The following is a 16,179-nucleotide window of genomic DNA, read 5'->3' as shown; positions in this document are numbered from 1 at the left end:
ATTATCAGGTCTGCGATATGTGAGTTACCATGCTATTCACATAAAAGTAGAAGGGGATATTTCATCAACCACCCATGCCCCCCTCCCACGCTAAAGTTACAAGGACCGGGGTTCATAAGTTATCAGATCTACTATGTGTAAGTTACCATGCTATTCATACAAAAGTTATCGGTGTATATTTCATCACCACCCTCCCCCCGCCGCCACCTCCTCCGAGGTAGTGGAGGAGGCGCGAGGCGCCTTCTTGATCGCGGGCAGCAGCTCCTCCTTGGCGGTGAGGCGGTGGCGGCGCGACAACAATGATGGCGCGTCCATGCGGCCGTACCGGCTGTGTGTCGGGACGTCAGCTCCTCCTTGACCCGGCGTCCGATCTGGACGCCGCGGTGGTGTGGGGGCGATGCTGACTCCTCCTTCATGCGGCGTCCAATCTGGACGCCGCGGTTGTGCCGAGGCGAGGACGGCTCCTTCACAGGACGCGGTGGCGCGGTGACGGCTGCTCCGCCTTCACGTGCGCCAGCGATGGCGGAGATGGGCCCATGTAACGGAGCGATCAATCCGTCATTATCTCGATCTGACGGACAAAATCTTCGTCCGTCAAAGCGGCCTCCTTAAGGATTCAGGGCAGCTCATCGGTGGCCACTGCGGCGGCGCCTGGTCTTCCTCGCCACCGGAGCAGATGATGATCTCCTTGGCAAAGGAGCCGGCCGACGTGGACAACGACAGGCCCGGAGAGCGTGGGCGGTGGCGCCAAGACCCGTCGGAGGAGCTTCCGCCTACTCCGCCTATCGGCGCGGAGCACCACGACTTCGGCATCACCTCAGCTGGGGGCGAAGAGGAGGGGCTCGGGCATGGAGACAGGGGAAGGGAGGGGGCCGGTGCTCCGGGAGGGGAATCCGGCTTTGTGCGTTGCCAGCGCACGGCTTATATAGTCGCGGCAAGGCCAAGGCGAAGGGGCTGTTAGCCTGCTTCAATGCAACGCATCGGCCGGAGTTGGTCTCTCGGGAAGTTGCATCCGCTTGAAGCGACGGCTGCCGAAAGGTCGCGTCAGTCAGCACCACGCCACGCGACATCAATGTCGGCCGCTTAGTGCTCTAGGGCGGCATGAAGGCGGCACGGTAAGCGGTGCGTGCATCTAAAGGAAAGCGGGGGAGGTTTTTTTGGGTGGGCCAGGGTGGTCAGAATCGGGGGTGTGAGCGGTCCAGACTCCCGCAAGGCCCCATGTTTGTGTCTTGTTTGCGGGAGAAAGTACGTCTGTACCACACCACGGACCGCATTGGATGACTTCCATGGTCCAGACAGCGCGGTCCGGACACATGTGGTAAATTGGAGATGCCCTTGTACCCATCACATGAAGTGCAAGATTGGTGATGCACTACGATGATGATCACTATACAAGCGCATGAAAAAATCTATGAAATATCTCATGTTTCTATAGTAGTTGAGGTAAAAATTGATGGCTTCTAGCTATAGTGTACAATAATGATGGTTGGACTAGTTGGCTATGGCGTGAGGTCTTTGAGATAGTGTTGGCAGAGACGCAGGTTCGAATCATGCACACTGATAGGAATATGCAACTTGTATTCCAATGAGGCCATAGGCCAGTATATATATACATGTACAGGTGTAGGAAATATGCAGGAAACCCCTTATACAATGGGGTAAATACAAAAGACTACATGGACTCTAACACCACCCCCCCCCCCTCAAACTCATGGTGGATGAACAACACTGAGTTTGGAGAGATAGAAGCCATGTTGCGCTCTAGTCTGGGCCTTCGTAAAGAAATCCGCCAACTGTAACTCAGAAGGCACATACTGAAGAGCAATAATCTGATCCTGCACACCAGCGCGCACATAAAAAGTATCAACACCAATATGCTTGGTGAGCTCATGCTTCACATGGTCGCGCGCAATGCTAATAGCACCTGTACTGTCAGACAATAGCAGAGTAGGTGTAGGGACAGAAACACCAAAATCCTGAAGTAACCACTGTAACCAAGTCACCTCTACCGTCAAAAGAGCCATAGCTCGCAACTCAGCCTCTGCACTCGAACGGGAAACTGCAGTTTGTTTCTCCGTCTTCCAGGCAATGAGAGAACCACCAAGGAAAACACAGTAAGCAGAAAGTGAACGGCGATCTAAGGGATCACTAGCCCACGTAGCATCCGAATAGGCCTGAAGCTATAAGGAACTGGAGCGAGGAAAGAACAGGCGATGAGAGATCGTGCCCCGAAGATATCGGAGAACACGAAGGAGGTGACTAGTGAACCGAAGTGGGAGCGGAGACAAACTGACTCAGAATATGAACTGAATAAGAGATATCCGAATGAGTGACAGCTAGATAGACGAGACTCCCAACAAGATGACGATAACGCGTCGGGTCAGGCAAGGGGTCTCCATCAGTATCACGAAGGTGAACATTGAGCTCCATGGGAGTCTCAACAATGCGCTCATCAGTAAGAGCAGCACGAGCAAGAAGATCCTGTATATACTTTTCCTGGGATATAAAAAAGCCATCAGAGGTAGAAGAGACTTCAATCCCAAGAAAGTAGCGAAGAGGTCCAAGATCAGACATAAGAAACTGCTCACTAAGACGGGCCTTTACAAAGGCAATATACTCGGGGTCATCACCAGTGATGATCATGTCATCGACATAGAGAAGAAGAGTCCGACCACGAGGAGAAAGGTGGACAAACAAGGCTGGATCATGAGCACTCACTGAAAAACCAGCGGCAGTCACCACAGAGGCAAAACGCTCAAACCAGGCGCGGGGGGCTTGCTTAAGGCCATAGAGAGAGGGACGAAGACGACATACCATGCCATCAGGAACAGAATACCCAAGTGGTGGTTGCATGTATACCTCCTCGCGCAGCTCACCGTTAAGAAAAGCATTCTTAACATCAAGCTGAGACACAGACCAGTGGCGTGCAGAGGCCACGGCAAGAAGTGTACGAATAGTGGTCATATGGGCCACAGGAGCAGAAGTCTCGTCGTTATCACGACCATGCTCCTGCTGAAAACCACGAGCCACAAGACAAGCTTTGTAACGCTCAAGAGAACCATCGGAGCGAGTCTTAACCTTGTAGACCCACTTACAAGTGATGGGACGGACACCTGGAGGAAGAGAAACAAGATCTCATGTACCAGTGCGTTCAAGAGCAGCAATCTCCTTTGCCATCGCAAACTGCCATTCAGGATGAACAACAGCCTCACGATAAGAAGGCGGCTCAAGAACAGCAGCACCAGCGGTGGAAAAAACAAGGTGATCAACAGGCGGAAGCGGACGAGGACGCAAGCCATAAGCAGGCTGAGACGAGGAGGACGGCACAACAGCAGACACATCCACATTACGTGAACGACGAGTGTAATACTGAGGAAAAGATGGAACAATGCCAGGAGGAGTAGCCGAGGGAGAATCAGGAGGTGGAGACGAAGAGATCACCGGGGATGAAGGTGCGGAATCCGGTGACATGCAAGGGGAGGAAACCGTGGGAGATGGTGGGCATGGAGAAGTAGAGTGAGCAGGACGATAGACAAGGGCTCAACTGGAGTGATAGGTGCGTCGGGAAAAATGAGGAAAGAGATATCCTCCACTGAAAAGGTCGAGGAAGATGGACGCGGGTAGAAGGGACGAGACTCATCAAAAGTCACATCCCGAAAAATACGCATCCGACGACCGATAGGATCCCAACAACGATAGCCCTTATGCTCATCACTATAGCCTAAGGAAACACACTCAACAGACTGAGCGATCAGTTTGGTGCGTTCGCGAGGGGCAAAAAGAACATAGCAAACACAACCAAACAAGCGAAGCGTCAAATAATCAGGAGAACGATCAAAGAGATGCTCAAAAGGAACACCACCCTGTAGAGCAGCGGATGGCTGAAGGTTGATGAGATAAGTGGAGGTGGAGACAGCTTCAGCCCAAAAATGAGGCGGAAGTGAGGCGGCGATCATCAATGCACGAGCCGTCTCAAGAAGGTGACGATGCTTTCTCTCAACCACACCATTCTGAGCATGAGCACCAGGACAAGAGAACTGAGGAAGAGTCCCCTGTTCGGCAAGTACAGCACGCAATATCTTGAAAATATACTCGCCAGCAGAGTCAGCACGAAACACTTGAATGGACGAAGAGAACTGAGTATGAACCATGGCAGCAAAACGCTTATATATGGCAAGAACTTCACTGCGAGAAGTCATAAAATAAAGCCAAATATAACGAGAGAAATCATCTATGAAAATAATATAGTATCGATGGCCCCCTTTCGAAGCGAAGGGAGCCGGACCCCATACATCAGAATGGACTAAATCAAAAGGACGTTGGGACACGGACTCACTAGTAGGATAAGGCAACTGAATCTGTTTGCCAAGCCGACAACCCTGACACTCTAAAGACACGTCTCCTGAGACAGACCCCAGAAGACCTCGACGAACTAAAGACGACAAACGAGAACCACAAAGATGACCAAGTCGGTGATGCCACTGCTGAAAGGAGCCGGTAGCTGAAGCGACAGAAGCGGATGGACTGGCGACAGTGGTGGCAGCGGAAGGAACATGAAGCCAGTCGAGCTCCCAAAGACCCTGAGAGTCATGGCGGCGAGGGCCAGCCCCAACCAAAGTGTGCGTCCGACGATCCTGAACAGAGCAAGAGTCAACATCAAGGATGACGCGACAACCAGAATCAGTAAGTTGACCAGCAGAAAACAGATTCATAGTAAGTCGAGGAACATGAGCAACATCAGGGACAGAATAAGGAGTGGTGAGATTGCCTCGACTAGCAACAGAAAGAGGAGTTCCATCAGCAGTGAGTACATGAACAGGAATATCAAGTGATCGAAGAGAAGACAAATTAGAAGAATGAGACGACATATGAAAAGAAGCTCCGGAGTCCAAAACCCACGGGGATGTACCTGACTGTGTAGATGGTGGTTCCTCAATGCGGGAAGCATCAGTCACAGAACCTGCAGTACCAGTCGAAGAAGAACCTGTAGCGACAAGCAGATGCTTAAGTCTCAGAATATCCTGCTTAGTTAAGGCGGTGGCTGAAGATGTCGAAGTAGAAGTCCCGGAAGATGATGTCCGCGCCTTACGCATGTGCCGCTTCTTCTAGAAGCACTGCGACTCAATATGACCATCCTGGTTGCAGTAGCCGCAACGAGGACGAGATCGACCCTGACCGCCAGTAGGAGTGGGCAAGAGTGGTGGAGCACTGGAGCGTGGAGGAGTCGGTGCAGCAGGCGGCAGAGATGGAGTGCGAGCAACGAGCACAGAGGAAATCTCGAGTAAACCAGCGCCACGTAAGCGAGTCTCCTCAGCACGGATCTCAGAAAGCGCCTCCATGAGAGAAATCTGGCCACGAGCAAACAACTGAGCACGCCGAGGCTCAAACTCCTTACGGAGCCGAGATAAGAACTCGTAGACACGATGAAACTCCGAATCAGCCCGCATAGCCTGGCAACACTGGCAAGTGCGACAACGAGCAGTGCGAAGAGAATCAAGCTGACGCCAGATAGCAGAACTCTGTGCATAGAAATCATCAACAGTGGAGTCACCCTGCTGAAGAGCATGCTCCTGACGAACCACAGAGAGGTATAGGGCATCACCAGAGGGCTCATAGCGCTGACGGAGACGAGTCCACATCTCAAATACAGTAGGAAGGCCCAGAAACTCAGAGGCAAACTAAGGCAGAACACTAGCAGTGAGAACAGCTGCAGCACGAGCATCATCATCAAGCCACTGGGTGTAAACAGACAGAGCACCATGATACGTCTGAAGAGCCTCCTCATAAGTCAAAACCTGCTCATCATAAGCACAAATAGCGGCCTCATCAGCAAGCTTAGTTGCATCCTTCGCAGCCTGATTAGCATCCGTAGGAAGAATCGGTGGCGTCAGCAGAGTGGGAGCCACAGGAGGAACCGGACGTGGCGGACAACAGACCTCGCCAGAAAGAACGCCCCATAGACGAATGCCACGCATATGAATGCGCATGAAGCCAATGAACTCAGTGTAGTTAGTGCCATCAAAAATCACCGGACAACGAGGAACAGGAACATAGCCCGATGCAGCAAACATTGTTTTTTTTCTCTTTTTTTTGGAAAGACACAGCTCTCCCGGCGAAGAAGACGAACCAGACGATCAAAGAAACAAAGATCGAGCAGGTGAGGCCGGCGAGATCGCAGGTGCCAGGAGGACCAGAGCCGAGTCGGGCGCTTTGGGGATCAAGCGAAGACTGGCGGCGGGGTTGGTCTCGACGTGAGCGGGCAAACCTGGCAAGCGGGAGGGCTAGCGCGACGGGCGATCTGGCGATGCGGGATGGGCCTGGCAACGGCGGGCCTGGCGAGCGGGAGCGGACGCGGCTTGCTCGGGCGAGTGACGAGCGAGAGGAGCGGGATCGAGCGGGCCTAGCGGCGGGGTTGGTGGCGGGGCGAGAGAAACCTGCAGCCGGACCAGAGGAAACGCGGCGGCGGTGACGAGAAGAGGATCAAGCACGAGTTGCGCGTGCTAAAAAAAACCTATGCTCTAATACCATGATAGGAATATGCAACTTGTATTCCAATGAGGCCATAGGCCAGTATATATATACATGTATAGGTGTAGGAAATATGCAGGAAACCCCTTATACAATGGGGTAAATACAAAAGAGTACATGGACTCTAACACACACGACCTCCTTTTTCAGTTTCTCTTTTTCTCTGACTGGCTGAGCCAACGGAGCGCACCTGGAGCGGTTTTAGCGAAAGGAGTAGGGAGCACGGCCCGTCTTATCTGCGGGGGTGCGCGAGATTATCGGACGGATCGCACGTCGTTTGGATCTGTCACAGAATTCCTGCCACATGGATTTTAGCTTTCTCGTTGATAATAATATCATCCACATATATAGCAAATATAGTGATTTTCCCCTTCCCATCTCTGTAGAACAGCGTATGATCACCATTACACTGCCCATACCTCACATTACATACATCATGTCTGAACTTGTCGAACCATGCTGGCATAGACTATCTTAAACCATAAAGAGCTTTCTTTAACGTGCATACCCTGCCAGCAGTCTCAGAAGTAGAGAACCCAGGTGGGATCTCCACGTAGGAGGCATGTAGTCCTCCTGTAGGTTCTCATGCAAGAAAGCATTCTTCACGTCAAACTGATGTAAAGACCACCCAAATTTGTTGCACATGAGATCAGAATCCTCAACGTTTATCTTTGCCACTGGAGCAAATATCTCATAATAGTCAATGTTCTAGGTCTGGCTGTACCCCCTCGCCACAAGCCTTGCTTTGTACCTTTCAATCTTTCCTTCTGCTGCTTAGTGTATACCCACTTGCAGTTGGCTGCCTTATTTCCTATTACAAGGTGGTAGTACCCATGTCTTGTTCTTACATAGATCCTCCAGCTCCACCATGGCCATGCGCCATTTTGAGCCCTCCTTTGCCTTCTTCAAGTCAGTCGAAATTGACACAGGCCGAAGAGAAGAACCAAATGCTTTGTAGGCTGGAGATAATGCTTCATAGGTAACATAATTTCCAATGTCGTTGGGGTATTCTTGTTGTTGCTCGAGTAGTTTTCCTCAAAGCAATTGGCCTATCAATTGACCCTTCAGTAGCAACCGACCCTTATCCCCATCAGAGGAGATGGGCATCGCATCAGTACTACCTTGTTGCTCCCTCAGTGACTGGCCTAGTTGCTCACTGTGATAGCAATACCATCATCTCGCTTCTGTGAATACACCTTTAGTTGTTCCTCTTGCTCTGCTATCCACCTCGGCACACTACCAATTTGAGCTGGTGTAACACCATCACCTCACTTCCGTGTACACCTTTAGCTACTATTGCTCTGTCATCCACCTCAATACACAACCGACCCAGGTGGAAGCACTGCCTGTCTTTAGCTACTCATCTTGCTCTGCCGTCCACATCAGTACACAACCGATCCATGTGGGAGCACCGTCTGCCTGACTCGGCGCCCCATCAGTCACAATCGGTCCTTCACTCGACTCACCACTCGGCGGTGTTATCAGTTACTGGGGCTGCTACTCGCTTCACCGTACCATAATGTCACCCTCAATTGGTTGTTGCAGCATTGAATCAGCACCACCACAACTACCACCAACCCCTTGACCTATCAAGGTAGATTGAGTATGGTCAAGACTTTCAGATAATCCACTAAGATCAGTTTTCTCGCCATAAAATGGTTTGGATTCCTGAGGTGACATCCATGCTTGCAAAGGTCCTTCATTCAGGACTCCCACACTTGTAGCCGCGCTGCCCAGAAGAATGTCCAATGAAGATACACTTGATGGCCCATGGATCCAATTTTCCCACGGATGGCATGTGATCGCTGACAAAGAAGACACAACCGAACAGCTTGGAAGGAACCACGAAATCATTCTTTCCCCTAAGTAACTCGGAAGGTGATTTCATACCCTAGTACTCTCGATGATGTGCGATTGATCAGGTGTGTCACGGTCATCACAGCTTCAGTCAACAAGAATTTCGGCACATTCATAGTAGTAAACACCAATGATTGAGCAACCTCCAAAATATGTCGATTCCTCCTTTCTGCCACTCCATTCTGAGGAGTGTCCGGACATGAGGTTTGATGCAAAATCCCCTCTGGTAAAAAGTCCCAAACACTATGTTCACATACTCGGTGTCATTATCATTTCTTATCACTTGTACCTGAACAGTGAAGTGGTTTCTCACACAGGCATAGAACCTCCTGAAGCATTGGAAAGTTTCGTCCTTGTGACGGATCAAATAGACCCATGTCATAGGCGAGTGACAATCAATAAAGGTCACAAAATACTTTGCACACTATCCGACACCACATGACTTGTCCGCACATCCGAGTGAATAAGCATGAATGGGGATATACTTCTAAATCCCTTGCTCACACAAGACGTCCTTCTGTGTTTAGCAAAGTTTTCCAAACTCACACACATCACATTTCAGTTTGTTCTTGTCTACTTCATTCATTACATCAGGAAATAGCTTGTACATTTTATCGAAGGATACATGCCCCATTCTGTAGTGATGTTTTGTCACCAAGGACTCTCTTTCTTCCACAATTGCCGCAATCACAAAGCTTCCCATCTGATCAAGCCCCTCACGCTCCATGTACCACAGTCCCCTATGCCTCCCCTATGCCTTATTCCAATCCCCATCCTCCTTCCAAACGGCATGTCCTGAATCAAACACATTCCTCCGTCAAGTGTTATCCTACAGTCCACCTGGTCATTAAGAGTACTTAGAGACAGCAGATTGACCGGGAAAGCTAACACATGTAGGACTAAAGATAACTTAATAGCAGGTGTACATTGTAACTGTCCTAATACCCTTAATAGGCTGCAATGTTCTGTCAGATGTGCATAAAGTGTTACTTTGTGACGGAGTGTGAGTGACTAGATCATGTGACTCAAATTCCCTGAAGTCACCAGCAACATGTTGAGATGCACCCGAGTCTAGTACCCACTCCGGATCAGTTCTGTGAGCAGCTATTGTGGCCTTTTCAGTGCTGCCTCCATTTGTACAGATAAAATGAGCCAAACTGGGAAGACTAGCATCCTCCTGGCTATCCTTTTGTTCGATCTCACCCGTATCCTCTACTTCCTGCATCACTTCGCCGAGGAAAAGCGCAAAGCACATGCGTGCTGCCACATACTTGTTGCACATGTTGACAACAAACCAACGACATTCGCCGTTGCCTCCTCTGCCCCGTGCAACTCACACCTGCCTGGAACATGTGTGTCCTCTTCAGGTCATGGTCTCCTCCCAGCTTTCATCTCCTACGTGTCTTCCTCCTTCCTCTGCGTCACACAAACATCCACCATCCGGCCACACGGAATCCATGACTCCGGTCACCTCCGCCAAGTCGTTGAACATATCCACAACCTCACCACCTGCCATCTTCTCCCAGGCGCCACATGCAGCAGCTAGCCCTCCTCTCGAATAGCCGCACACAGCAGCAACACCTCCAGCAGAAGCAGCAGCAACACAGGCACCACCAGCTCCTACTCTACACTCCAATACAGCAGCAGCAGTTCAGCCCTCAGCAATGCACACCACCACCAGCAGCAGCTTGTCGCCGCCTCCAGCACCTCTTCTTCCACCTCCTCCTCACGAATCAGAAGAAGCAGCTTCAGCACCAGCAGCTCTCTCAATGCTGTCTCCTGTTCCCTTTCCAATCAGCAGCAGCAGAAGCACAGCCACACAGCACCAGCAGAGACAAGAGCAGCACAAGCCTCCAGCTCGTGCAGCACCCGTAGCTACCTCCACACCAGCAGGAACGAGGCGCAGGAGTTTACTCCTTCCTGTGCCTGGACACGCCATTGCACTTCCGCTCAGACCTGCTGCCGCCACCAACTGATCTCCAGCAAGAGCACCTGCTGTCCTGCAGCCCCCTCTCGCGCAGCCCGACAGCGCCGCACACCCGCACACGCGCGCACAGTCATGCCCAGATGTGCCGCCGCCTCCTCGCCGGACCCTGCCACCAGCCATTCGGCCGACGACTAGACCACCGTTGCCGCCGTCTTCAGCTTCAGCACCAGCAGCTCTCTCAATGCTGTCTCCTCTTCCCTTTCCAATCAGCAGCAGCAGAAGCACAGCCACACAGCACCAGCAGAGACAAGAGCAGCACAAGCCTCCAGCTCGTGCAGCACCCGTAGCTACCTCCACACCAGCAGGAACGAGGCGCAGGAGTTTACTCCTTCCTGTGCCTGGACACGCCATCGCGCTTCCGCTCAGACCTGCTGCCGCCACCAACTGATCTCCAGCAAGAGCACCTGCTGTCCTGCAGCCCCCTCTCGCGCAGCCCGACAGCGCCGCACACCCGCACACGCGCGCACAGTCATGCCCAGATGTGCCGCCGCCTCCTCGCCGGACCCTGCCACCAGCCATTCGGCCGACGACTAGACCACCGTTGCCGCCGTCTTCAGTGCCCCGCCTGCGACTGATACCATGTGGAGCATCTAGGAGACGTAGCAAGGTGGCTGCAACGGCTCTAGCGGTGCTCAGAGGCAGACAGCATCGTGCCTCTCCTTGTCTAGGTCAGCTAGTCACTTGACTGAATGGGCCTGGACCTGGGCCTCATGGGTCAATAGTGATGGGCTTCACATACAACAGTACTGTACAGAAAAATATGGAAAATGACAAGCCTAAGGCTATCTAAATAACAGCTGAGAAGAGTGGGCAATAATTGTTTCATAATTTAAGGATATTCTCATGAAGCTTGCAACCATACCATTTTCAGAGGCCAATCAAATGTAAAAATGAACAACTTCAAAAGAATAAAATGTGTTGAATTATCGTAAACAATAGTCCGGTTACCCCATCACGGCACACAAAGACAATAACTACACTAAAACACACATGGGCACAAAGGGTTCATCCATCTGGCTAGTAACTGATCTTTAGCTGTTAAACTATTGCATAAAAGGTTAACCAAGAGATCGGATTCTCTGGAGCTGCTAATTAAGGGGACAAAAAATATAAACAAATAAGACTTATCGCAGAAACACAGTTACATGTGATGCAATGTATCAGCTTACCTGACGCAATATTTTTCTGTGGCTAAGACCATACATTTCAGGAGGTTCCCCATAACCAGTTTGATGATTCGCTGGAGGGTCAGTTTCACTTGCCGCATCAAAAGAATTCAATGTATCTTGGTAGCCATAATGTAGGAGATATGAACGAACAATCCTGCCATAAGTGCATGGTACATACGCATAGGACGCGTCAGCCTAGAAATGATTTTAAATATTAAGAAAGGAATGATCTATGCAACACAATGTTTAAACAGTTTAGTGGAAACAAAGCTCGAAATAAGGTTGGATGGGAAGAAGATGGCAAGCTACGAAGTAGATTGTACCAAATGGTAAACCTCAAGAACAACAAAACAGCACCCAAAATAAGTGAACAGTGCATATCATTTAGTGCATGTGAAATGGCTAAATCATATCCATGTTGACCTTAATTCTGGATCCACATCTAAGATCGTGTGATGCAACACTAAACATAATGGGCTGTCATTTAGTATATAGAGGCATACCAATGACTGATATCTGGTTGCAAGTACAGTTTGTCGCTAATAGATTGTCGCGTCATTTTCTGCTCAAGAATATAACCCTGCCAAACAGGAGTGAATTGCATCAAACACAAAAAAATCTAGAGTGTATACAACAGCATTATGTGTTTATCTATCACAAGCACATCATTAGTTTGCAACTATATCAACTATGTTAGAAAAAAATCAACCGATTTTTTATTAACGGTGTATGTGATTATTATTATTCCTTTCAGAGTACATAAAAATCGTTGCACCTAAAGATGCAGCGAATCCAGCAAACTGGGATGGATAATCATAATACAGTGAAACATGTTCCATGGGTGCCGCAAAATACTGTTGGTGTACAGTTAGGCCATGGAAAGAGGAATTGCAGATGAGATAAGAAAAATTAGGACAATTTTAAGTAGCAGCAATATCTTGCCTCACCTCAATATCAAAACAGAACTGTTCTTTTCCAAAGTTTACTGTCAACCTGGTTTGCAAAAAAATATATCAAATAATCAGATCTGACAAAAAAAGCCATCACGGCAGGTATATGCAGCAATGAAATACAAAGAATAGCTTCTGTTAGGTGGTTGATAAATAGATGAAGACGGGATCGATAGAATAACCAATGGTAAATGAATATATATTACCCCTCCCCACTCTTTGATGGTGTGCCTGTTTAAACCTTGAACTACAAAACAGGTATTAAGCCTCGTGATCTTTTAGAACTGGAGCAAACAACAGCGTTATGTGTTTTGTGGAGGCAGTTTTTCCAGCTTAGGTTGTAGCGTGCCAAGGAGGTCAGCTTTCATATAGTGCTCTCTGTGTGTCCTTTCTCACTGGAAACTTTGAGGACCTGCCACTACAGCGCCTGATGACAGACAGCACCACAGGCTGCTCCTGCTGTGGCCATGGCGCTGGATGTCCTCCTCCACTGACACCCTACCCCTCTGCACTGTTGCAGGGGACGGGTTGGCAACCTCGCCCTCCAGATAAGGAGAGGGTTGAGATAACTTTTACCTGGTGAAGATTTTTCTTTTGTACGTCATGTTATCCGTCACATTGGCAAAACCACCTCAGGGACTATTTGCAGTTTTACAATAGCAAGGGGCATAATACCTGGTTTTGCACTCTATCAAAGCTCGTACGGTATTATAGACTTTTTTCTTGGTACTAACTACTAAGTCCCCAATTCAGTAGCACTTAATAGATCCTAAACTAATCATAAATTTTACCCGTGAGAAAATACTTACTAATGTTATATTCAGAATGTCAAATCTAAAATTCAATCAATTAATTTTTGCATAGAAGTTACATATAAGCATTAAACAAAGAGTCATTACCAAGTGTTACTAATAAAGTATATGGTTTGGAAGCACAAAGGAAAATCACCTTCAATTTGAAGCTGTTATGAATGAAAGAAACAAAATAAACGAGTGAATTGTGCTTTACATAGGTCTGTCAAGTAAAGATACAGAAAAAAAAAACTGTGCTCAGCAAATATTTTAACTAACTTTGAATACCAACTCAGATGTTTTCATTGCTAAATAAGCATAGGGGTTATTTCATTTAATTTCTTGGTCAGAGCTCTTGTGATTGGTCCACTTGGCCTGTAATTACTGATTACTACAATCCTTCCTATAAAATGTGGCTTAACTAACGAAGAAACACAAAAGCTGATGATTCTATAGAAGGAGCCTAGTCAACAATTGCCAAGACCAAAGTGCACTAAAGCTGTGGAATGGTTTAAAAGATGTCCACTGGTCTTGTTTCTTTATTATAATCATGAGAGAGTTAAGCCACTGAGTGGCTTAAAAAATAAATTCCTATAGCATCATTTATTCAGTAAATCAGGACAGGGAAGGCTTGATATAAATGTAAGGGAGAATTCGCTTCAATAAGTACGCATGTTTTTGCAACTAAGGTTGAAATATTTGGGGCAAATTTTAGTTTCTATTTAGCATGTACAAAACCAACATAATAATCACTATAGAAAGAGACAGCTTACTCTTCATCCTGGCTATGAACCGCAATAGTAGGATATAGTGGTCCTTTAATATCTTTTGGAAAGGCCCCAATCAGAGATCCATTTTTTCTGCAAGATGCTACAACTAGTTAGATCACAACACAGCACAATATTTTAAATAAATTAAACAGGTGACGGACTTAATGCAGAGAATAAGAGATAAGCATATGGTGCATACAGCATTCAACATGAGTGCATAAGAGGAAGATATGCCCATTCATAAAGTTATGGTGGCAGTGCAAATCCAAAACTATCATTTTTTTATTAAAGTTAAATGACAAAAGCACCAACCAAATGCATTTATTCATCTTCAGAAGAAAACCGAAAATATTAAGGATGGTAACTGAAAATGTAATGTTATGTAATAATACAAAACCTCATAGAAGAGTAATGGTCTGCGAATCAAATAAACAAATAGTGTAATCAACAAAAACTGGACACTTACGTGAAGAAAAGAAGTTGTTCTATGTAGTTAATTCCAGCGCCAATTATGTCGCCTGATGTGAATTTGGGACCAAAAGACTCACTTTTCCCTGGACCCCGGTAAAGATAGCCATCATCGCCATGGTATCCACAACTTTGAGATTCCCAGCTGGAATGAAGAAAGAACAGACAGAATAATCAGCAGGTAATTGTCGTTGAGTAGCAAGTAGCAACCACTAAAATAAAATGTTATAGCAGGTCAAATTTCAAGTCAGTTCAAATGAACAGGAGACAGGTCCATAAAATATATGAAGCATTACATAGAAATAGAGATCATAGCAAGGAAGGACGCTACAACTAACAGACTGCCTGAAAAATACATGCCCACCATGGCAAACAACAGTGGGAAAGTTCATTAGATTCACAAACCTCTTTTTAGCATGAACGGTGTAGGAATTACAACAAATAGCCGCATACAACTACTAAACTACTCCCTCCGTCCCATGATGTAAGACGTTTTTTGGCACTAGCGTAGTGCCAAAAAACATCTTACATTATGGGACCGAGGGAGCACATGTTATTAGGCCTTCCTCGCCCAGATTGTGCAATTTCAGCTATCCACACATCATCTCAGACTCAGACAGGTTATGCAGCTAGCACAAATACCACAAAGTAGTACATTTTCACAAAATGAGACAAGTTTGGAATTGCTAATTGCTAGCAGAGCACTAAACCCAGGCTGGAGAGACCAAAATAGCAGCAAGAGCCAAGAAAAGGTGGCTCACCCAGGTTGGCGGCGCATCTTGAAGCTCTCGGTGGTGAAGCCGATGGAGGTCTGGCCCTTGAGCCCAGCATTCCTCACGGTCATCTCAAAGTAGTAGACGGCTCGGTGCATGGGAGCGGGGCAGTCGGCCTGCACGACTCCGACGTCATGGCCGTGGTGGTTGACGCCGAGGTACTTGACGGACATCTTGTCGACGGAGACGACTGCAAAGAGGCCCGAGCTGTTGGCGGTGTTGAGCTCGGATGGCATGGGCTCCGAGTCCAGTGCCGCTGCGGTGGCAACCCACTCCGCCGGGGACCGCCACCGCGACGCCAGGCGCATCGGGTCCACCGTCGTCGTCGTCGTCGCCTCCGCCTCCTGGTGCGCCACCATTCGCCAATCCAACTTCTGGCGAATAAATCATCAGAACAAAACAGTCTAGACAAGTACTAGTGAAGAAAGAAAGATTTCTAGGCTGCTCCAACATAAAATAAGGATCTCTAGCACGCAAAAGAAGAATTGCGGGAAAATCTGGGGGAGCAAGAATTGGAGGAGCTTACCCAGAGGCGGATCGAACCGCGCTACGATAGCAGGCGGCGGGGAAAGTGATGAACCGGCAGGTCGCGTTTGCGGCGCGGGGGTGGGGAACGGGGCGAGAGGCGTGCCAGGATGTGGGGTCGCGTATAGAGAACTTTTCTTTTTTAGCAACACTCACAGACTACACATTGTGAACGCAAGCACGCACGCGCATCCGGAGATCCATGAAAATTCGAGCATGAATGCAAGTATAGAGCTTAAACCCTAATAGACTGGTTTCACCATGTTTAAAGTCATCGTCAATGCGGACCTGTAAATCTCCCACAACAGTCCGGACCGCGTTGTCCCGACCGCAGAAGTCATCCAACACGGTCTTGTATGGG

The 16,179-nt window shown here is 48.4% G+C and overlaps 1 protein-coding gene across 4 annotated transcripts in view; it reads right to left on the bottom strand.

Annotated features, from left to right (window-relative positions):
* The window catches only part of LOC119323278 (ran-binding protein M homolog), a 33,872-nt gene extending 17,912 nt beyond the window's left edge, over positions 1-15,960 (bottom strand). For 2 of the 4 annotated variants that reach the window (XM_037596878.1, XM_037596881.1), the window contains exons 1-7: positions 15,820-15,960; positions 15,282-15,667; positions 14,519-14,665; positions 14,056-14,142; positions 12,489-12,534; positions 12,045-12,121; positions 11,542-11,695 (exon numbers count right to left, since the gene is read on the bottom strand). In XM_037596878.1, coding sequence (XP_037452775.1) covers positions 11,542-11,695; positions 12,045-12,121; positions 12,489-12,534; positions 14,056-14,142; positions 14,519-14,665; positions 15,282-15,652 — 882 coding nt within the window. In that variant the 5' untranslated portion in view covers positions 15,653-15,667; positions 15,820-15,960. The remainder of the gene's footprint in view (positions 1-11,541; positions 11,696-12,044; positions 12,122-12,488; positions 12,535-14,055; positions 14,143-14,518; positions 14,666-15,281; positions 15,668-15,819) is intronic. The other 2 variants (XM_037596879.1, XM_037596880.1) reach the window with 2 other exon arrangements.
* Positions 15,961-16,179: the final 219 nt, after the last annotated feature.

Source organism: Triticum dicoccoides, chromosome 6B, assembly GCF_002162155.2.
Source record: "Triticum dicoccoides isolate Atlit2015 ecotype Zavitan chromosome 6B, WEW_v2.0, whole genome shotgun sequence".
Lineage (NCBI taxonomy): Eukaryota > Viridiplantae > Streptophyta > Magnoliopsida > Poales > Poaceae > Triticum > Triticum dicoccoides.
Note: the sequence above shows the minus strand (reverse complement) of the source record. Positions and strands in the feature narration are given on the sequence as shown.